At 49.1% G+C, this 18,678-nt stretch overlaps 1 protein-coding gene across 6 annotated transcripts in view; it reads left to right on the top strand.

Moving 5' to 3' along the window:
- The window catches only part of COL13A1 (collagen type XIII alpha 1 chain), an 83,430-nt gene that overhangs the window by 55,710 nt on the left and 9,042 nt on the right, over window positions 1-18,678 (top strand). For 3 of the 6 annotated variants that reach the window (XM_033066750.1, XM_042779543.1, XM_033066751.1), the window contains 19 exons: window positions 2,229-2,261; window positions 2,791-2,817; window positions 3,352-3,414; window positions 5,177-5,230; window positions 6,151-6,237; window positions 6,680-6,733; window positions 6,944-6,988; window positions 7,543-7,611; window positions 7,884-7,907; window positions 8,287-8,340; window positions 8,939-8,983; window positions 9,260-9,412; window positions 10,178-10,276; window positions 11,419-11,460; window positions 11,966-11,992; window positions 13,275-13,355; window positions 15,707-15,742; window positions 17,844-17,897; window positions 18,164-18,217. In XM_033066750.1, the coding sequence (XP_032922641.1) occupies window positions 2,229-2,261; window positions 2,791-2,817; window positions 3,352-3,414; window positions 5,177-5,230; window positions 6,151-6,237; window positions 6,680-6,733; window positions 6,944-6,988; window positions 7,543-7,611; window positions 7,884-7,907; window positions 8,287-8,340; window positions 8,939-8,983; window positions 9,260-9,412; window positions 10,178-10,276; window positions 11,419-11,460; window positions 11,966-11,992; window positions 13,275-13,355; window positions 15,707-15,742; window positions 17,844-17,897; window positions 18,164-18,217 (1,101 nt within the window). The remainder of the gene's footprint in view (window positions 1-2,228; window positions 2,262-2,790; window positions 2,818-3,351; window positions 3,415-5,176; window positions 5,231-6,150; window positions 6,238-6,679; window positions 6,734-6,943; window positions 6,989-7,542; window positions 7,612-7,883; window positions 7,908-8,286; window positions 8,341-8,938; window positions 8,984-9,259; window positions 9,413-10,177; window positions 10,277-11,418; window positions 11,461-11,965; window positions 11,993-13,274; window positions 13,356-15,706; window positions 15,743-17,843; window positions 17,898-18,163; window positions 18,218-18,678) is intronic. The other 3 variants (XM_033066754.1, XM_033066753.1, XM_033066752.1) reach the window with 2 other exon arrangements.

Raw genomic sequence — 18,678 nt, 5'->3', positions numbered from 1 at the left:
TACAAAAAACTCTTTTTAAAAAAAGCATATACGTGTGTCCCTGCTAAATAGCCCTTCCAAACAAGGACTGAACACTCAGGACAAAACAACAGCAGCAGCATGCAGGTTACCTGAAGATGTTTCATTTTCCAGTTATCAGCAGGCAAAATTCAGGCTAAGAGCAAAAGGCAACCCTTGGATTCTCTGTCTGCAAATAGGTTTGTTCATCCCAGAGTCACTGCAGGCCCAGTGCCTCCCTGTGCCCTACAGCACGCTGTGACATAGGATGTGATAGCAGGGTCACTCCAGGGGGGTCAGTCCTGCTGTAAGGCTTGAGAGGTGGGAACTGGCCCCAGCTAGGGCACTCAGCTTGATGACAGTGGGGTGGGGAAAACAGTGCCTCACGTCGCTCAGGAGGGCTCCTCATCACCTCTCCTCTGGACTCTGCTCATGGAGCCTGGGAGGACTCATCTCCTGTCTCTTGCTGTCTTTCTCTGTGTGTCTTGCTCTGCTTCCAGGGAGAGAGAGGCATTCCAGGGCTGCCAGGAAGACATGGCTCTAAGGTACCTTGTGACCAGAGGAGTGATGCTTGTCTGCCCCATCTCACCTGACTGCCCCTGATGCACAGGCATTTGTGTGTGTGTCTGAGTCAGTGACTGTCCTCAGCTGAGTGATTTATGCTTCTAAACTGCAAGACTCAGGGCCTAATTTATGAGGGCAGTGGTGGGGGAAGAAGTGTTTTACAGAGCAAATGGCATGCCCAGTCTGATGCTGACTTGCAACATCAGGATCTTAATGCTTTATGCCAGTGAGAGCAACCAGTTGCTGATGTTTGGTAGGGAATTGGTGTTTTGTAAATTGGGCTCACAGGTGACCACTGTCAGCCCAGCTGGGATAAGCAGGGCTGCCGAAGTGGGAACCTGGACTAATGCAGCAATGAATCAGGGTCAGTGTGTGTGAGCAGCCCTGCATGTCTGTGGATTGCAGTTTGAGGGTAAATACTAGAAAATAACACAATCTATGTTCACTGCTGTTTGATGGCTGAAAAATGAGGAGCTGGCATCCCAAGGCTCTGCAGAGGCTAACCAAAGCCATTCACTGCATGATGTCCCTTTCATGACTCTAGCCCATGTTCACTAAAACCTACTGACCCTGAGACAATCTGGAATGTTTTTTCCTCCCCATTTATTGCGTAGAATCCCTGATCTCCATCTTCTGTCCTTGTGTTTTTTAGCTTTTGTCCCCGATTTCTGTTTCAGAAAGCTGAGAGGTATGATCCTGCTGCTCTCTGGCTCCCCACTCCTCCTTGTTTGAGCTTTTCCAAGCTTTTTTTCACTTTGAACTTGGCTCCCAGTCCTCCTCACTGCCTCATGTGCTACATCCCAACCCCCCCATATTTCCCAATTTCTAACACCACTTTACTCCCTCCCCTCTCCTTAGTTATCCCCCATATTTGCTTTTTTAACTGGACCTTTTCTAACCAGGACCTAACTAATGCTAACACAGGGGATGCAGAGATTTCAGAGCGGATGGTTGACAGGGACAACCTGCTTTTTGCATCGGTGCTGTCGAGGGAATTGTGACAGTCCCAGCGGGAGCAGCTGCTCCTGAGGCTCCCAGGGCCCTGTCTTGGATGTGAGGGCAGCCTGTGCTGTCCCATGGCTTGCTCTGTGCTGCAGAATGACACCTGAATTGCTGTGCTGGGAAGTCTGTTTTTTTCCCCTAAGGTGTCTGGCTTCAGAGCTCTCCTGGAAGCATTTTGCTGCAGGGTTTGTCTTCTGTGACTGAGGGGGAATAGCAGGCCAAGGCTCTGGGGTAGGAGCTGGCCTTTCTCAGGATGCTCGAGCTGAGGTGTCTGGGCTCAAGCCTTGAAGCAGGGATTTGGTCCTTGGTCTGTCTTTGCATTCCTCAGTTATTTGACACTGTTCTGCTTGTTGGCCTTTGCTTCACTTGCAGGACTAAAACCAGGGGTGGTGGGGGTGGAAATCTGTCTTGTTGGGTTGTGCTCACGGTGCCTGCCTTTGGAAGAGCTGTCTGGAACCCAGAGCCACTGCCACAGGTGCACGGCTGCTCAGGGAATGAGGACGTGTGCTGTGTGGTGTTACAGCATTACTTCTGACTTGGGGAAAGGAAAAGATGTGGATTTTTGCATTTTTAGTTCCACCTGACCAATGCTGTTTCGTTTTTAAAAAAAATGTATGTTGGATTAATTTCTAACAAGGTGTTGCTGTCTTTCCTCTCTCTGCCAGGGCGCTCCAGGGATGGCTGCCGCAGGGATGAAGGTTAGTTTTGCACTGCAGTGCCTTGAGCTGGGCACGGGCTGGAGCTGGGAGAGCGCTAGAAAATGGTCAGAGAGCTCCCACTGATGGGGAATATCAGAACTGCCGTGCCTTTGGCAGAGGTACCAGACCTGCCTCCAGCCTCACCCCTGGTACCCAGCGGCGAGGCTGGGGAGCTCGGATCAGCACAGCCTCCCCCGGCTGCACCTGCAGCCTTGCTCTTCTGTGAAAACAGGGCAAGGAGCAGCAAATTCCTTTGTACCAGCACATGAGCCTTGTCTTGCTCTGCTCCTTTGTATCTGGTAAAAATCTGCAAGTACTGCAAGGTGGTTACTCCATTCTGTGGAAGCCATGAGTCTGAGGTTTGGTGGTTTCTTACAGCAGCAACGAGGATACAAGAATTTCCAGGCACAAAAGTACACAGCTGAAGTGCTCTTGTGCCCTTTTCCCCAGTCTGATAGCTTTAGGAAGATTTGTACTCTCTCTTCCTGGTGAGTGACCTCTCACTGTTTTCCTGTCTCTCTCTCACCAGGGCGAGCCTGGGACTCCAGGAGAAAAGGTACTCTCAGAAAGTTTTGCTCTGAGCCTGCACTTCTGGTTGGTTTGTGTATTTTTCCCCCCCCGAGCAGCTGAGGGAGCTGAGGAATGTCTGTGTGTTTCCCAGTGCCCAAACCCAGGCCCTAAAGGCACCTGCACTCTAAGTGAAATGGTGGTAGGATACAGTGATACTGAGTGAGAGAGGGACCGTGCTGCAAATATTTCCATCCTCCTACTCAGCCTGTGCCAATGGGAATACCTTCCTCCTTTCTTCCCTGCTCCACAAGAGCAGGGCACACTTCGCTTAGGAAACAGGATCCCTCTGCCCCTTCCCTTGTCCCCCTTCTGCCTCCCAGTACTTCTGTGCCTTCCCACATCCCTGCAGAGGGCTGTCCCTGTCTCAGTGCAGCGTGAACTGGTGTGAGTTCCCGAGGTGCCCCATCCCTCTCCATCCCCGAGCAGCTGGCTCCTCTTGCTGGAGGCTCGCTGGCTTATGTTACAGCACGTGACAGCCGTCTAACAGACACGTTCTCTGTCTCTTTTCTTCCCCACCAAGGGAGATTCTGGAGTGCCAGGGAGGATGGGCCCCCCAGGTTTGCCAGGGAAGAGGGGGCAGCGGGTAGGACATTGTGTGTTTGGGCTGGGTGTCCTGGCAGCGCTGCGCCGTGTCCCTGCGGGCGGGAGCTGCCGTGTGCTGCATTATCCTGCTTGCAGGGGATTATGTGTCCTTTGCTGGCTCTTGCCCCCTTGGTGAAGTGTGTTTGCTTGCAGGAGGAGGGGGGGTGCTGGTGGCAGGCAGGGCAGCATGAGATGCCTGGGATGTAGTCTTGTCCCGGGAACGATTAAGGACAGTGCCACATCTCTCAACTCCAGAAATAACACCCTAAACAGGGATTCAGTAATCTGACCTCCTTCCTCAAGAAATCCACTGCTTTGCACCCTACTTCTGGCAGCACAGGATGTTTTCAGTGGCTCTTATGGACACGTGTACTCAAAACAGTCCTTGAATGAAAAGTGGGATACCAAGGTGCAATCAGGGATTCACAGAGCCTTGGGGTAGGATTAGCAATGATATTCCTACAGAAACCTCCAATGTCAAACCTTTTCCTTGGGTATGAGGTCCTGAAAATGTTTTCCCTCTTTCCAGGGGAAGAAGCATTAATTTAGCAATGTGCATGCTCTGGCAGGGAAAGAAAGCTGGGGAGGCAAGGGGGCTTACAGGTGGCTGGAAGCCAAATTACCTCGGAGAAAGGGGTCACTGCACTCTAAAATGACTTGCCTGACTAAAAGATTGCTGCTAGTAGATTATTTTCCAGAGAACCATCAGTGCATGTCTGTTCCTGGAGCATTGATGCAAGTCTCCTGCATGTCAGCTGGGTGCCCTTGAGCTCTCAGGAGCAGCAGCAGCCTCTGCAAGCCAGCAGCATCTGGGGGCAAGAGAGTTTGGATTGCTCTGTGTAATCTGTACAAGTTGCTGAGTCTTGGAGCTGTGGGGATGGTGTCTAAAAACACACCTTTCCCTGGTGAGGCATTTGAAACATCTCTTCAGGGTAACAGAAACCTCCAATCTCTCTCTCTGTCCTGGCAAAATGCAGACTCCCAAACAGGACACTGTGTCTGGATTGGTCTGAAGAGAACTTAACTTCAACATAAAGATCAGTAATTGAGCTCCAATATTCAAAATCTGGCCCAGGTGGCATGGTGAACTGAGCAAAGCCACTTCACCAAGGGAGCGCTGGATGCTCTCCATTGCTCATTGCCTGTGGCATCCTCCGTGGTGCCTCACACAGCTCAGCCTGCAGCTCTCCAGGCATCATCTTACACCATCAGCTGCTGCCTTTGCCATTTTTGCCACTCCTGTCTTCACTGCCTACATGACCAGTGTGTGTCCCAGAGCTTGGCTGCCAGCTGAGATGCTGCACTGCTTGGGGTTTTTTTTTGAGAGCATGATGAGTCTGAGATTTGGAGCCAGGGAAGAGGAGCAGGCATGGAGAAAGTTCTGCACTCCAACTAAAATTTGCCCTGGGCAACAGCTTCTGTGGGCATATGGATAAGGGAAAGCCTGTGCAGAAGAATTGACAGGGAAAAGTGTTTAGCAGACCAGAGGGATAAGGAAGATGCACGGGGGGACCCTGGATCCCTTTCCCACTGACCTTCCTTTGGAGAGAAATGGCAGTGATGTGTCAGAAGGATGGGCAGAAACATGTAATGTCTTGAGCTGGTACTGCTCAAGGAGGATGCCTTGTCTGTGCTCAAAATAAAATCCATAGGGAAGGCAAAGAGGGTGTGAAACCGGGAGCTGCTCATGGTTTTGCTGCTCCTCCAGGATGGAGAGCCTGCAGAGTCAGCCTTGACCATGACCATGTCTGTTTTACCAACAGGGTGAGAAGGGAAGAGCTGGTGACCCTGGGCTTCCTGGACTCCCTGGCCCAAAGGTTTGTCTCTTTCCTGAAAGTCTGAATTTCTTTTTTTTTTTTTTTTTTTTTTTTTTTGTGGGGCCACTGTCACCCCTTGTCCTCCTTCCCTGCTGTGCACACACATTCTTACTGGTATTCACGTATTCTTAGCTGACTGTGGCAGTGTGTTCTGCACTGCTCAGCTGAATGTCATCCTCACACAGGGATGTGAGGGAGGCACACAAAAGATGCCTTTTTGTAGGAATTGCATGCCTTCATGCAGTGAAGGGGAAGTTGTGGTCCTGGAAGCAGGACCGTGGAATTGTGTTCCATTAGTTCCCCTCTAAAAGCATGGCCTTGATGTAACATGGCATTTCAGCCTTCTCCTGCTCCAGGATCCATGGATGATGAGAGATGGGCTTCTAAACCCTGAAACTGGCTTTTCCTCTGTGCTCTGAGATTTTCAGATAGAAATCACACTTTTCAAATCAGACTTCCAGTGAATGCCAGTGGCCATGTCAGGAAGGGATGAGGCTGTAATGGCAAAGCTTTCCTGTTACTGCCTTATTATCTGCCCAGTGCAAAGGACACGGTGAGTCAGCTGAGTGGCTGGTGACTACAGCTCCAGAGGGAGACATTCCCAAAGAAGCCATCATCAGGTGGTTTAGTCAGCTCAGTTTCAGCAATAGAAGAGCACAGGGGGGATGAGGCCTGTACACAGGCAGCCCTGTGCAGCCAAAGGGATGAGCATGGCTGTGGCTGCTGGCAGGGCTCCACAGGGACCCTCAGGCTGGACCATACTGTCCTGGTTCCTGGCCAGCTGCTGCCTCTCTGGGCTATCAAGAGTTCAGCTGCTGGACCTTGTCTTGGCAGTGCCTCTCTAAGCCAGTATTTTGGCAAATGAAATTACAGAGGTGCAGAGTCTGAACTGAGACATGTGGCTTGTTCTTTGCAAACAGGGAGAGAAGGGAATTGCTGAGAATGCCTTGGTGGGAGCTAAAGGAGAACCTGGCCCTCCAGGTCTGCCTGGACCCCCTGGACCAAAGGTGAGTGAGTCTTCCTTCACAGAGTTGTGTGTTGTGAGGCACTGTGCCCAGCACAAGGTGTGTAGGAAGGGGCAAAGGTTGTATTCATCTGTGCCCACCTCTGAGTACCTGCTGCAGGGATATCAGGTGTTTTAGTACTGTTGTTCTGTATGCTACAGGTGAGAGAGTTTGTGAACTGTGTTTGGAAGGAAAATGCCTTTCTTGTGGCTCTGTGAGAAGCCAGTCTGAACACTGTCTCTGCACTGGGTGGAGCAGAAGGGTACCTGGTGGGCAGTCATGGCAGGGGATTTGGGCTACCTGAGGAGAAGGGGGCACAGGAGAGGTGCTTGGCTGTTCTGTTGCAGTTCTGCAGTTCTTCCTCCTGGAAATGCGAAGCCAGCAGCGAAGCTGCACCCTCTGAACACAACACAAACCCTCCCCTTTCCCTTTCTTTTCCTGTCAGGGAGAAGCTGGTGACATTGGTCAGCCTGGTGCTGCAGGATCACAGGGAGAAAAGGTACGGAGTGCTTTTGCACAACCCAGCTCTGGGTGCCGAGGTTCAGTAGCTGCAGATTTGTTTCTGTGTGTACAAAACTTAGCTGAAAAGGAGACTTTCAAATCAAGCTGTCTAGCCCAGTCTGTTTCAGAGAAGCAGCAGAGCATGATTCCTGGAGTTCAAGCAAGTGAAGGAACAGGCTTTGCTAAAACTGTGATCTTGCTGTTTCAGGGGGAACGTGGTTCACCAGGAGACCAAGGACCCATGGGCCCCAGGGTAGGTGTTCCTTCACTGACAGAGTTTTGGCCCTTCAGGGGGTATAAGGACAGTGGGACCACACTGACTGGGGCTTGCTGTCACTAAAAGTGCTCATAGATGGGCAGTGGCTGTTTCTCCACTCTGTACCCTCACCCCTACTTCAGAGGAAAAAATTCTCCTGGGCCATCTCAGGGTGGCTCATTCATAGGAGGAGGTGGGTTTGGACATCCCAGTCTGGACTCAGGCCCTTGACCTGCCAGAAAAGGGCAGCAAGAGGGTGGGTGCATGCCCACATCTGACAATTGGTCAAACAATCCAGTTCCTGGATTCTGGCCTCAACTTCACCTCTTCCCAGACTGACAGCTTTGATGGCTGTGACATGGTGGTCTGAGCTGGGCTGGCTGCAATTCTGTAGAATCTTGTGCACTGCAGAGGCATTCTTTAATAAATGAAAAACTGGACTCTCATGGAATGGGTGCCTCTGAGCTCCCCTTTTCAGAGTGAACCACAGCTCTGAGCACCCTGAGGGAAGGGCAGTCCCAGCCCCTGGCTGAAAACCTGGTATTTTACAGGGCCCCAAAGGAGAGCCTGGGAAGGATGAAATGATGGACTATGATGGGAACATCAGTGAAGCTCTCCAGGTGAGCAGCTGCCCTCCTGTCCTGTGAGGTGACTGCTGGATGCTTTACTATTTCGCAAGGGATACAGACAAGGGAACAGTGTAGATCTGCTTAATCTGAGTTTTTAGTTTGGGTTTTTGGTTTTTTTCACCTCTTGTAAATTTTGTAAGCTCCTTATTCATTTGGACCAGCGTTACATTAGTGGAGAACAAGCAAACTCCAGGAAAAAGCTTAATTTTCTAATGGCTGTTTTCTTTTTTAATTTCAAATTTTTTTTCACTCTTTTTTCCTAGGAAATACGAACGTTGGCCTTGATGGTGAGTTCCTGTCTGTGCTGTGGGGTTTTACACAAGTAGCCATATGTCCATCCTAAGCAGATGGCCTGACAATTTAGGTGCAGCTAAAACACTTGGCCTTTGCCATTGGGAGCTAAAGCTGGGGCAGCTGACAGCTGAAAGAAGAGCTCATCTTGTCTGCTGATCTTGGCACTTGAATTCTAATCAGGACTTTCATCTCTCTGCTTTAAGAGGTCATACATACTGCTCAGAACAGGGAGTGCTCAGGAGGATCAGGGAAGAGCAACTCATCTTCCCAACAAATTATAAGTTTAGAAATCCCTTGGAATATTGGTTTCAAAGCACAAAAATACAAACCCTCTTGATGATAATATGAAAATAATTTTTTTTCTTTACCTAGGGACCCCCAGGACGTCCAGGTGTGGCTGGACCTCCAGGGCCACCAGGACAGAAGGTATTGTCTCAGTCCAGCACTTGCAGACTTCATGGAAATCTGCCCAGGCAGAATTCCCACCCACAACTCTTCCCAGTGCTCCTGTATTTCCTGTACAGCACTTTCAGACTGTCCTGCTGTCCTCTGCCACTCCTCCTCACTCACAATATCCTGAAAATCTCTTTTCCCACAATGATAATGCCTAATCTGAAAGATGAAGGATGCTTTCTACTTGCCCTCCCCTTCAGGAACAGCTTGTGGGAACCAAACTGTGGGATTGTGTTGGCTGGGGACTACATGACTGCACTGGGGCTGTCAACTGGCAGTCAGGATCAACAAGATTGGGAAAATTCTCAGGCAGTCACATAATGTAATGCTTCAACAGGGGTTTCTGTGGTTTTTTGGGTTCTTTTTTTAAAAAAGATTCCATAGCAGCAGAAAAACCCAGGGGGGTTCCATGCTTTATTTTTGGTGATTATGGGGAAAAAACCCTGGATTTTTAATTTTCTTTTTCCCTGTGAATATTTCTGCAATGCCTGCCCTTTTTCATCACAGTGCCCCACAGAAGCAGTCAGAATAGCTGCTTTCAAACTGCCAAAGTAACAAATCTGTGTTTCAGGGTGAAATTGGCTTGCCAGGTCCTCCAGGCCACGATGGAGAAAAGGTAAGGCACGATGCTCTTCCCTGCAGAGGTCTTACCTGGAGTCATCTCTGTCACTGAGTTGCTTTTCCCATGAGGGGAGAAAGTATTTTGCTTCACAAAAAAGGAGCATTAGTGGTTTGTCAGTGTCCTAACTTTTGTCATGGCAGCACTACTGTGTCCTGTCTCCAGAAGGCATAGGTGGGAGGGAAAGGATGAGCAGTGCAAGAGGCTCTGGGCCAGGCAGGAGTAGCCTTGCTCTGTAAATGTTTCACTCCATGTGCTGTGAATTTCATTTAGGGACCACGTGGCAAACCTGGAGAAATGGGCCCCCCTGGCCCTCATGGACTGCCAGGAAAGGATGGACCCCCTGGAATAAAGGGAGAGCCAGGCCCTGCTGGGGTCAGAGGAGAAAAGGGCGATAAGGGAGAGCCAGGACAAGCGGGCTCACCGGTGAGTAAATCCAAACCTCTCCCAGTACTGGTGGCTGCCCAGCTTATGGGGCCCCAGCACTCCTTGGATGCCTCAGAGCCCCTGCAAGGTGGGTGAAGTGTCACAATATGGGAGATCCTGGCTTCCTGGCACACGTCCTCTTGCTAGAGTGTCTGTCCCAGGTCCCTTCCTCAGCTTGCCTGCCTGGTGTCGTGCTGGCATAGAAACACTGCTGGAAGCCAGCAGGTGTGACTGTGAGCCAGGAGGCTGAGGCAGCAGCACATCCCCTCCTGGGAGGGCAGCTGCATGGGCTAGCCCCTCACAACCCAGCCACTAACTGGGTCAGAGTTCCCAGCCTCCCAGCTTCAGTCTGTCACAGCTTCTGTGTCCCCAACACTGCTCAGGGCGGGTTATGCCATGACTTCTGCCTCTCTATGGGATTATCAGGATGAAACTCCTGCTGTGTCAACAGCTGGCTGTGGGCAGTGATTCCTAGCATGGACTCCAGCAAACTGCATAACCCTGAGCAGGACTTGGAGGCAGGAAAGCAGTACCCATCCCCACTGTGGGGACTGGTACACCCACAGTGACAGGAGGATATTCAGCCATTTGCCCCTCCACTTTCAATACTGGTGAAGTCTGCATTTCCCTGGCTACCTGGTGGATGTCCAGGGTTTTCAGTGTGCTCTTGGGATGACCAGAGCCAGTCTTGGCTCTTACACTGATATCTTATATGTCTGCCTGACTTAGTTGTACAAAACTCCACAAATCTTTCTTGATCTATAGGGTCTAGATGGCCCCACTGGAGAGAAAGGCGAACAAGGTGACCAAGGGATGCCAGGACCATCAGGATTGCCAGGGCCCATTGGACTTCCAGGACTGACAGTAAGAATGGAAAAGAAAAGGCTGCTCTTTCCTGCTTGGTAAAGAGAAAATAGCATAGAACAGCACACGAGGGCTCATTTCCCAAAGTGCTGAGTATCCTGGGAGCCTCAGAGCCTTTGTTAGGTGTCACAGAATGTCCTCCAGGCCTCCAGCAGCAGCCAGGGAATGTGAAACACATGGTCTGTTCCCACTTCTCCTGGGGGAGCTGCTGCTTGCCAGCACATGGGTGGTTCACAGGCAGCCTCAGTGGAGGGAGACTCCAGAGCACAGCTGGTGGTGACAGGGTCTGCTGTTGTGTGCAGGGAGAGAAGGGTGAGCCTGGAGACAAAGGAGATCCTGGAGAATCGGTAGGTTACTGTTCCCGTGTTCCTTCATGATCTGAGCAGTGGGGGGGATGATTTGGCAGCAGTGCTGCTGGAAACTGGCACATCCCCCTCTGGTGACACTCCTTTGCTGAATACTGCAAGCCTCATGCTGTGGGGCTGGGTCATCGGCCACCTCTGGCTCCTGATGCCCGCCCTCCTTTCCCTGACACAAGAACAATCTGTCTCACAACCACCCATCAACAAGGAATGCCTAGGGAAGAACAGATCTTGGAAAGCATAACAAATACTTTCCTCAGCATTTGCATTAAATTGATTTCTTGGCAATTATTTGCATGTGTATATATACACACATGTATTTTCATTTATTTATTTTTTTTTACCCAGAAATATTTTGGTGTTCTTGAATTTGCCTGTTCTCCCCTCAAAGCTCACCTCTAGCTTTGGAGTGCCCTGCAGCAAGGAGTCCCACAGGCTATGGGCACATGAGGAGCCAGACACCTTCTTTCCTATCTTTTACTCTTTGACCCTATGCCTCCTTGTAGGAATGGTGGTAGAATAGTGGAAGTGGACCTTTCTTTGGAAAAACCCTCACTGCTTTCCCTCCTCTTAAATATCAGCAACTTTTGCATGACCCTCCCCTGAGTCCTGCTGCTGCTTCCAAGGCACTGAGTCCTGGTTTGCTGCTGCTTCCTAGCACAGTCCTTTGGGGAGTAGAGGAGCTCTTCTGCACTCTGTGTCCTGTCTCCCCTCTGAGCAGCCCCACTTTGCCTCTGAGGGCAGCACATTGACCGTGACTCCTCTTGCCTTGCTTTCCAGATATCTGGGCCCCCCGGACCCCAAGGCCCTCCAGGACCTCCAGTAAGTGTTCAGTGATTCACCTGAGGAGCAAGGCACTGGGAATGGGGTTAGAGCAGGCAGTGGCTGGGGAGGATTCTGTATGGAGAAGACAGCCAGAGCCACTGCAGTGTTGAAATGGGAACATGCTTAGTATCACTTCCAAACCCACCCCCAGGGTAGGTCAGAGCTGCAGTGGGCTGGGAGGTCAAAGAAAGAAGGTTTTATGTGAGTCTGAGATGAAAGGGAAGACAGTGGCGAGATGGGATGGATGGGATTAAAGGGATCAACTGCAGAAATTGTCTTAATAGCACACCTGGCCCCCTGCCAGGGTGTGCTTGGCAAGAGGCTCCTCGCTGGAGATGAGAACAGCACATGAAGTGCCCATGACCCAAATAAAGAGGCCTTTGGGCTGAGGGTTCGTGCCCCAGAAAGTGAAACCTTTGTACTGCACCCCTAACTGGCATACCTGGAGTTTAAAGCCCATCCTGAAGCATTCCTTATGTCTTGTCTCTCATCCCAAATACAGGGTCTTCAGGGCGTTCCCGGACCCAAGGTAAGGGTACAAAATATTACACACTGAAATGTAACAGAAGTTGTCCAGGTGCTAGACTTGCCTTTAGTAACAACTTCCTAGTGTTCAGGTGTTAATTTTCTTCCATCTTGGTAGGAGGGTAAATCCTTCTGGATATTTTCTTGAAGGAAATGGATTAGCAGCTCTCATTTTAGGACTCAAAAAATGGTCATTCCCTCCAGTTTTCACCCAGAGAAGTGGGAATTCACTGCTCTGTGGAATTCTGCCCATGAGAACACAGTTGAAATCTTTGTCTGGAGGGTGGAGACAGATCTCCATTCATCCCCATACAGTGGGATGAATAGTCTGCCACAGTCTTAAGGAACTGAGCTCTAGCTAAAAAAATCAGTCTTAAAATTGCCCTGTACATTCTGCTGTAAAGCACTCAAGAACTCCACTGTCCTTGGTGGTGAGAATCTTTCTAATGTCCATCTAAATGCTCAGCCTGCACCATTGACTTGCCTGCTGTAAAACAGCTCCTGCACAAAAAAAAGTGGAGTGGAAATGTTCAAGGAGAGCTGCATCTTTCTGGTGATGCTCTGGGCAAAGATTGGAACATGTGCAAAGCATCTTAATTCTTCTGCTTATCCCTAGTATTTGGCCACCAGCATTGTTTGGGCACTAAAAGGGATGGATATGTTTTAGAAAGCCTTATGAACAGGAATGAGGAGGAAAAAGGCTTTGGGTTACACTTTGAATTTAAGAAAAAGGAGTATTTTGTTTAATGTTGCTTTATAGTTCTTAATACAGAATTTTAAAAACACAGCTAGGAAAAGAAGGCTAATTTTTTTTTCTGAAATGTTGGAACTGATACCTTAGCATTTACAAAAGTATTTCCAAAAATTAATTCTGTCTGATTCTTCTTCAAGGTTTATAGACACCTGTCATTCACTTCCAGTGGATCCACATCTTAAAAATGTAAACCCACTGTAACAGATAACTTCTGGTTATTTATATTTATATAAAAATATATATACAGCAACAACAGCAGGGAGAGCAGCACCGGAGTGAGCTCAGTTCTCCTCTGAACATCTTTACCCACAGGGCCTGAGTCTCCCCTTATTGTCACTGAGTTAAAACAAGTGCTCACTCAAGGATAATTTGAATGACAGTGATTTTCTTCAAATTATGCTGAGAATTGGGGTAAAGCCCTACTCTGCTGCCTCTTGTATTCCCTCTGCTATGCAGCACTGTCTGAAGGAAGGAATGTTTGTTATATAAGTGCTGTTATGGTGGTTTATTTTCTGCTCCATCCTTCCTTTAGGGGGAAGCAGGGATTGATGGAGTGAAAGGAGAGAAGGGTGCCCAGGGTGAAAAAGGAGACAGAGGGCCACTGGGATTACCCGTAAGTATCCAGGAAGCAAGCAGCACTTTGTGAGCCAAACTTAATATCGGCTGTAAAAAGATCCCTCAATAGGAGACGCACGTGGGGATTTGGTATGTAAAGTCAGAGAAAGAGACAGTCTATAAATAACTGGGCCTTTGCTTTTTAAGCCCAAAGCCTCAATTTCTGTACTGAGCCTTCAGCTTCTAGATCTGTTGAACAGATCAGTGATCACTTTATTTCCTCCTGCTTCTGGCAGGACTGGGAAAACAAGCAGTAGCTTTCCTGGGGGCTGTCTGCACTTCAGGGCAAGACCAGAAACAGAAGTCAGAGATGTGGAAAGAGAAACTCCTTCCCCAGCCTTTTGTCTCCTGGGCTAAGCTTTGTACAAAGCATGGTGGTTTTTAATGCAAGGAGCTTCTCTGATAGCTGAAACATTCCTGTCCCTTCTGCCATGGGATCAGTGCTCCCCCTGACCCAGTGTGTCCCTGCTGTGTGTGGGCTCTGTCCCATTAGCCTGGTGTCAGAGCACTGCTTGGCTTAACCAGAGGAATTGGGGCACAGTGTATTACAGAGAAGTTGCAGGAGCTTTAGATACAAACCTGATGATGAGTTGGTGGTAGCTTAGTCCCACCCAGTTGTTCCACCAGCCCCCAAGTTCTCTCATCATAAAAGCACTGGTGGCGCAGTAGACCTTCCCCAAATGTTCTGCCTGGAACAAACACTGCAGGGTGCATCTCATGTACTGTGTGGCTTTGCTGTCCTGTGTTTGACCACCCAGGTCCCTTGTCCCTGACTTTGGCTGAAATGTGCGTGTCTTTGTTTGTAAAATGTTTTCCTCCTTTAGGTGTGCTGAACAGTAGTTCCCTTCTAAAGCTTGAGTCCCCTTTAACTCCAGGCACTCAAATGAGCCCAGCATGTACATTGCCTGGGGCTCCAGGCAGAGCCAGTGGGGAGAAAGGGATCCTTTTGGAAAGCTCAAAGACAAGGGATTGTGCCTCAGTGAAGCAGTGAGAAGTCAGAAGCCAGTCCCCTGAGAAATGCAAGTGGAAGTTTTGTGTGTAAATGGTTATTCCCTCAAGCCTGTGGGGTATCCAGACAGGGGAAGGAGGTCCTTTGTGGCAGTCTGAGCAGAAGATGCCCCAGCAATTATCCCAACAACTCCTCTTTGTGGCAGGGAATGTGCTAGCTGCTTCTCCTCCAGCAGTGAGCCCCATGAGGGTCCCTTGGCTTTTCCCATCACTCTTTCTGAGCTGTAGAGATGGGGGAACTGGCTCAGAAGGGTCCTCTTAGAAATGTTTAGTTTGGATCAGCAATATCAGCTGGCCAAACAGGAAGTACAGCTCATAAGATCAGATACTGTGGAACTTGCATCTTCTTCAGAGCCACTGAACTCTCTTCAGAAGCTTTTCTGTGCCTGATCCAGTGTACCTTCAGGCTGTCAAACTAAATGCAGTGTCAAGCAGGTTCTGAAATATTTCAGACTGTAAAATCCTGAAGCTGGATCTGCTGCCTTTTTCTCTGACTTGGGGCTTGACATCACGCTGGAATTCCAGTCCTGATTTTTCTGCAGTAGCCTTGGGCTTCTCCATGGCTGATAGGGTGAGGAGTTTGTAATGCTCAAGTGGAGGAAAACTCAGTATTTGGTCCTTACATCCTACCACAGCTTTCCCTCCCACCCACTGTCTGAGACAAGCCACAGGGCTTGATGGGCCTTGGGCAGAACCACTGTAAGGTCTTTTGGATGAGGGAATTTGGGGCAAGAGCTGAGCAGACAGCAGAGTGCCACTTGATCTCAGTCTGGTGTAAATCTGCACTGGTGACACAGGGAGATGAGCCACCTGTTTCATAAGCCCCCAAACAACTGCATGTGGAGTGGAGCAAGCCTGCAGCTGACCCAGTGGGCACCACAAATCCCGAGTTTCTTGGTAGCAACTTGAACAGCTGATGGCTCTGCACTGCCTGTAAATGCCTTGGTGACCAGCAGCCTCCGAGCCTTGTGTCTCACCTGTGTTGCCCAGCCTGCCACAAAGGCAGTGCAGATTCCAGCTCCACTGTCATTGTCCTTTTCACCACCTGTCACAGAACAGCTCCCCAGGATTTTTCCTAGTGGAATTGAGAGAGGAAAATTTGCACACTTAAGAGGATCTGAAAGTTGCTGGTCAACATTATATGTATTCAGTGTTTCTGTGTCTTTGTTGATTTGCTTGTAAGTGCCATCACCTGTCCTTGAGATCTTAGTTTTTGTTAATTGCAAGCATATGTTTGTCTCAAGTCACTGCTTTACTCACCTGTCCCCTCCCCTCTCCTTTCCCCTCACCCTCCTCCCCTCTCCTCTGCCTTGTTTTTGTGAACCCTCCCCGCCTGTTCAGGGTGCTTCAGGTTTAGACGGCAGGCCTGGACCACCGGTGAGTTCCATTTCTGTTACCCCACGTTTGTCCTCCCAGGTATTGTGACTCATTTTGTGTCTGCCACCCAAGTCTTGTTTACACCAAGAATAATCTTAATTTTTACCAGAGCAGGCTTGGGAGGGGGTTAAACTTAACATGAGGAGTTGATGTCACACACTTGCCTTCTTTGATGCTACAAGTCTGGATCCTGGGATCACAGCCTACTTGTTCTGCTCTGTCTCAGTAACAAGAGAAATGAAACCTCTGCATGGTTCCATGATGCTCTGTTCTCCTGTCCTCTTTATCCTGGGGGGGTCTCCAACCTGTTGTTCTCCATGAGATGGGAGAGGGACACATCATCAGGAACTGTAGTCACAGGACAAGGGGAATGGCTTCAAAATGAAAGATTGAATAGGTTTAGATTGGATATTAGGAAAAAAGCTCTTTACTCTGAGGCCCTGGCACAGGTTGTCCATAGAAGCTGTGGCTGCCCCTCCCCTGGGAGTGTTCAAGGCCAGGCTGCACAAGGCTTGGAGCAACCTGGAATAGTGGAAGGTGTCCCTGCCCATGGCAGGGGATTGGAATGAAGTGATCTTTAAGGGCCCTGCAGACCCCAAACCATTCTATGACTCTAAATAATGCCAACCTGGTTCTGCAAACCATTCTGCTATTCTTGGGTAACAGCTGTTAAATAACAGCCAAATATTTTTAATCCCTCTTGGGAAATCACAGATCACCCTTGTACAATCCCTTTGGCTATTTAAAAACAAAAAGCAGTTTCTCCTCCTCAGCATAGCTGGGAATAATTTCAGCTGCTCTGACTTCAGAAGGGAATCTGAGTGGCAGCTCAGTCACTTGTTTGGGGAAGCTATAGATAAAATTTTATAGACATGCAGGGGAGATTTCAGTGCATTCCATGGTACTAAATGATGCATAAGTGAAGGCAGTTAAGATTTCTATGATTGCACAAATCTAAGGAGAGCCTGAATTTTCTCTCTTCCTTTGCCATGCTGAAGTTGTGTGCTGCATGAGCTACTCCTCTACTTGCATTCTGCAGATCTTGACTTCTTTTAAAAGCTCTCCTGATCCACATCTGCTTGCATCAGAGGGGTTACTGTAGTGCTTAAGGATTGCAGACTGACATTAAAAAGTGCCAGACCCTTTGCTTTAAGGCTCTTAAAAAAGACCCTCCCATTTGGGAAGCTTGCTCCTGGATTCTTCCTAGGAGTGAGGTAATGTGCCTGAAAAGTGTCCTTTATTGAGGCCCCATGATGGAATCTTAGACTGATACCTGTGTGGTTCAAGGAGTTGAGTTGGAGGTGCCAAAATCCTGTTCTTAGCCAGAGGGGCTATTACTGAACCACCATACTGCCAACATTAAAGATCACTTTGATTAATTTCCCAGAGGCCACGCGAGTCTCAGGAGCACCAGCAAGGAAGTTTGGTGTGCTGGTGGGAGATGGCCTCTGTGTCAAAGGGTTAGGAAAAACAACGGGTTTTCCTGTCAGCGTGACTGGGAGCCTGGTGGAATGACAGGAATGGCAAAGAGGGAGCAGAGGGACTGGAGGATCCCCCTCCCAGCTCACATCTGTGCCTGTGCACACCTGCATTCAGCACTGCAGCTTGGGATCTGTCAGCTTGCATGAACCACTGACCCAATGCTTTCCATCTTGCTCAACTCTGGGAGGGGGTAAAGAAAATAAAGGAAATAAGCAAAAAGAAAAGCAAATTGCTTATCACATGTGTAAATGGCCTTTATTCTGCTACAGCTTTCAGCCTTGTCTGGTAAAAAGTATCAGGAAAGAATTCCTGTTTGTGGAGCTAGTAGAAATGCCTGCTGAAATAATTGTCAAGAGAGAGCTTCAGAATTAAAAATGAGGCTTTGCACAGTGGTGCTGGTGTGATCTAACCTAGCAGTTGCCATGTTCTTCAAATTGCCCTACCAACTGCTTCAAATCCATCTCCACCAACACTGAAAGCTGTAGTGGTGCTAGGTGCCTTCCACCACCAGCCTGTCCTCCCAAGCTGTGCTTTTCCTAAGGGAGCAGCAGTGTCTCCTGGCTTTAAGGAGGCCCTGGAATAAAAGCATCCTGATATGTTTTGCTTCCTACAACTGCAGGGTATTCCAGGACCAATGGGGGTTTCGGGACCAGCAGGACCAAAAGGAGAAAGGGTGAGTTTGGTTCAGAACTGATGGATGCTAAGTAACTTCTCTGAAGATACAAGAGCTGTGAGGGATAGAAGAGCTCTGGGCTTTTCCAGAGCTAGAACTGCCCTCTCCTTGTGCATACAAGACCCTCTTTGGTGCTCGAGTATCTCATCCTTGGGGGTTTTCAAGTGCTTTGAAATGCATCCTTGGTGCTTCTTCTATGGTGCTCTGCTGCCTGTTTGTACTGAAGAGGAACGTGAACAGTTTCTGCTCTTTTGTATCCATTTCAGGGCAGTAAAGGAGATCCTGGAGTTGCAGGACCAATGGGGCCAGCAGGGCTTCCTGTAAGTATGGGAATCCTAGGGATTTATCCCCAGAGCTGTGGTTGACAGCTGAAGATGCTGCTGTAATAGAGGGTTTGCAGTGACAGCTGGGTTGGGCAGAACTCAAGTTACAAGATTTTGTTCACCATGGGAGTGACTGAAAAAGCTGAGTAGCTTCAGAGCAGACTCAGAGTGGTGTGGAGGAGGCTGAAAGGAAACCGTTCATTCACCTTGGTCCTTGAAATACCTAAAGCAGCTCCCAGGATCTATCTCTTAGTCCAAAATGCTGCTTTTGAGCAGCTCACAGCTTGGGTGCCTGCCTCCTGCCTGTCTACAGAGCCCTATCTTGTCATTTCAGGGACAAAAGCTGCCTTCAGTGAGGTTAATTCCACTGTCTGGGATTGCTTTTTGCAAAATGGGGCCAGTGTTGGTGCTGTGCTCTAATGCAGCCATGGAGCAGCTTTGTTGTTTAATGTGAAAAA

Source organism: Catharus ustulatus, chromosome 8 (genome assembly GCF_009819885.2).
Source record: "Catharus ustulatus isolate bCatUst1 chromosome 8, bCatUst1.pri.v2, whole genome shotgun sequence".
Lineage (NCBI taxonomy): Eukaryota > Metazoa > Chordata > Aves > Passeriformes > Turdidae > Catharus > Catharus ustulatus.
This window is presented reverse-complemented; position numbering and strand designations above follow the sequence as displayed.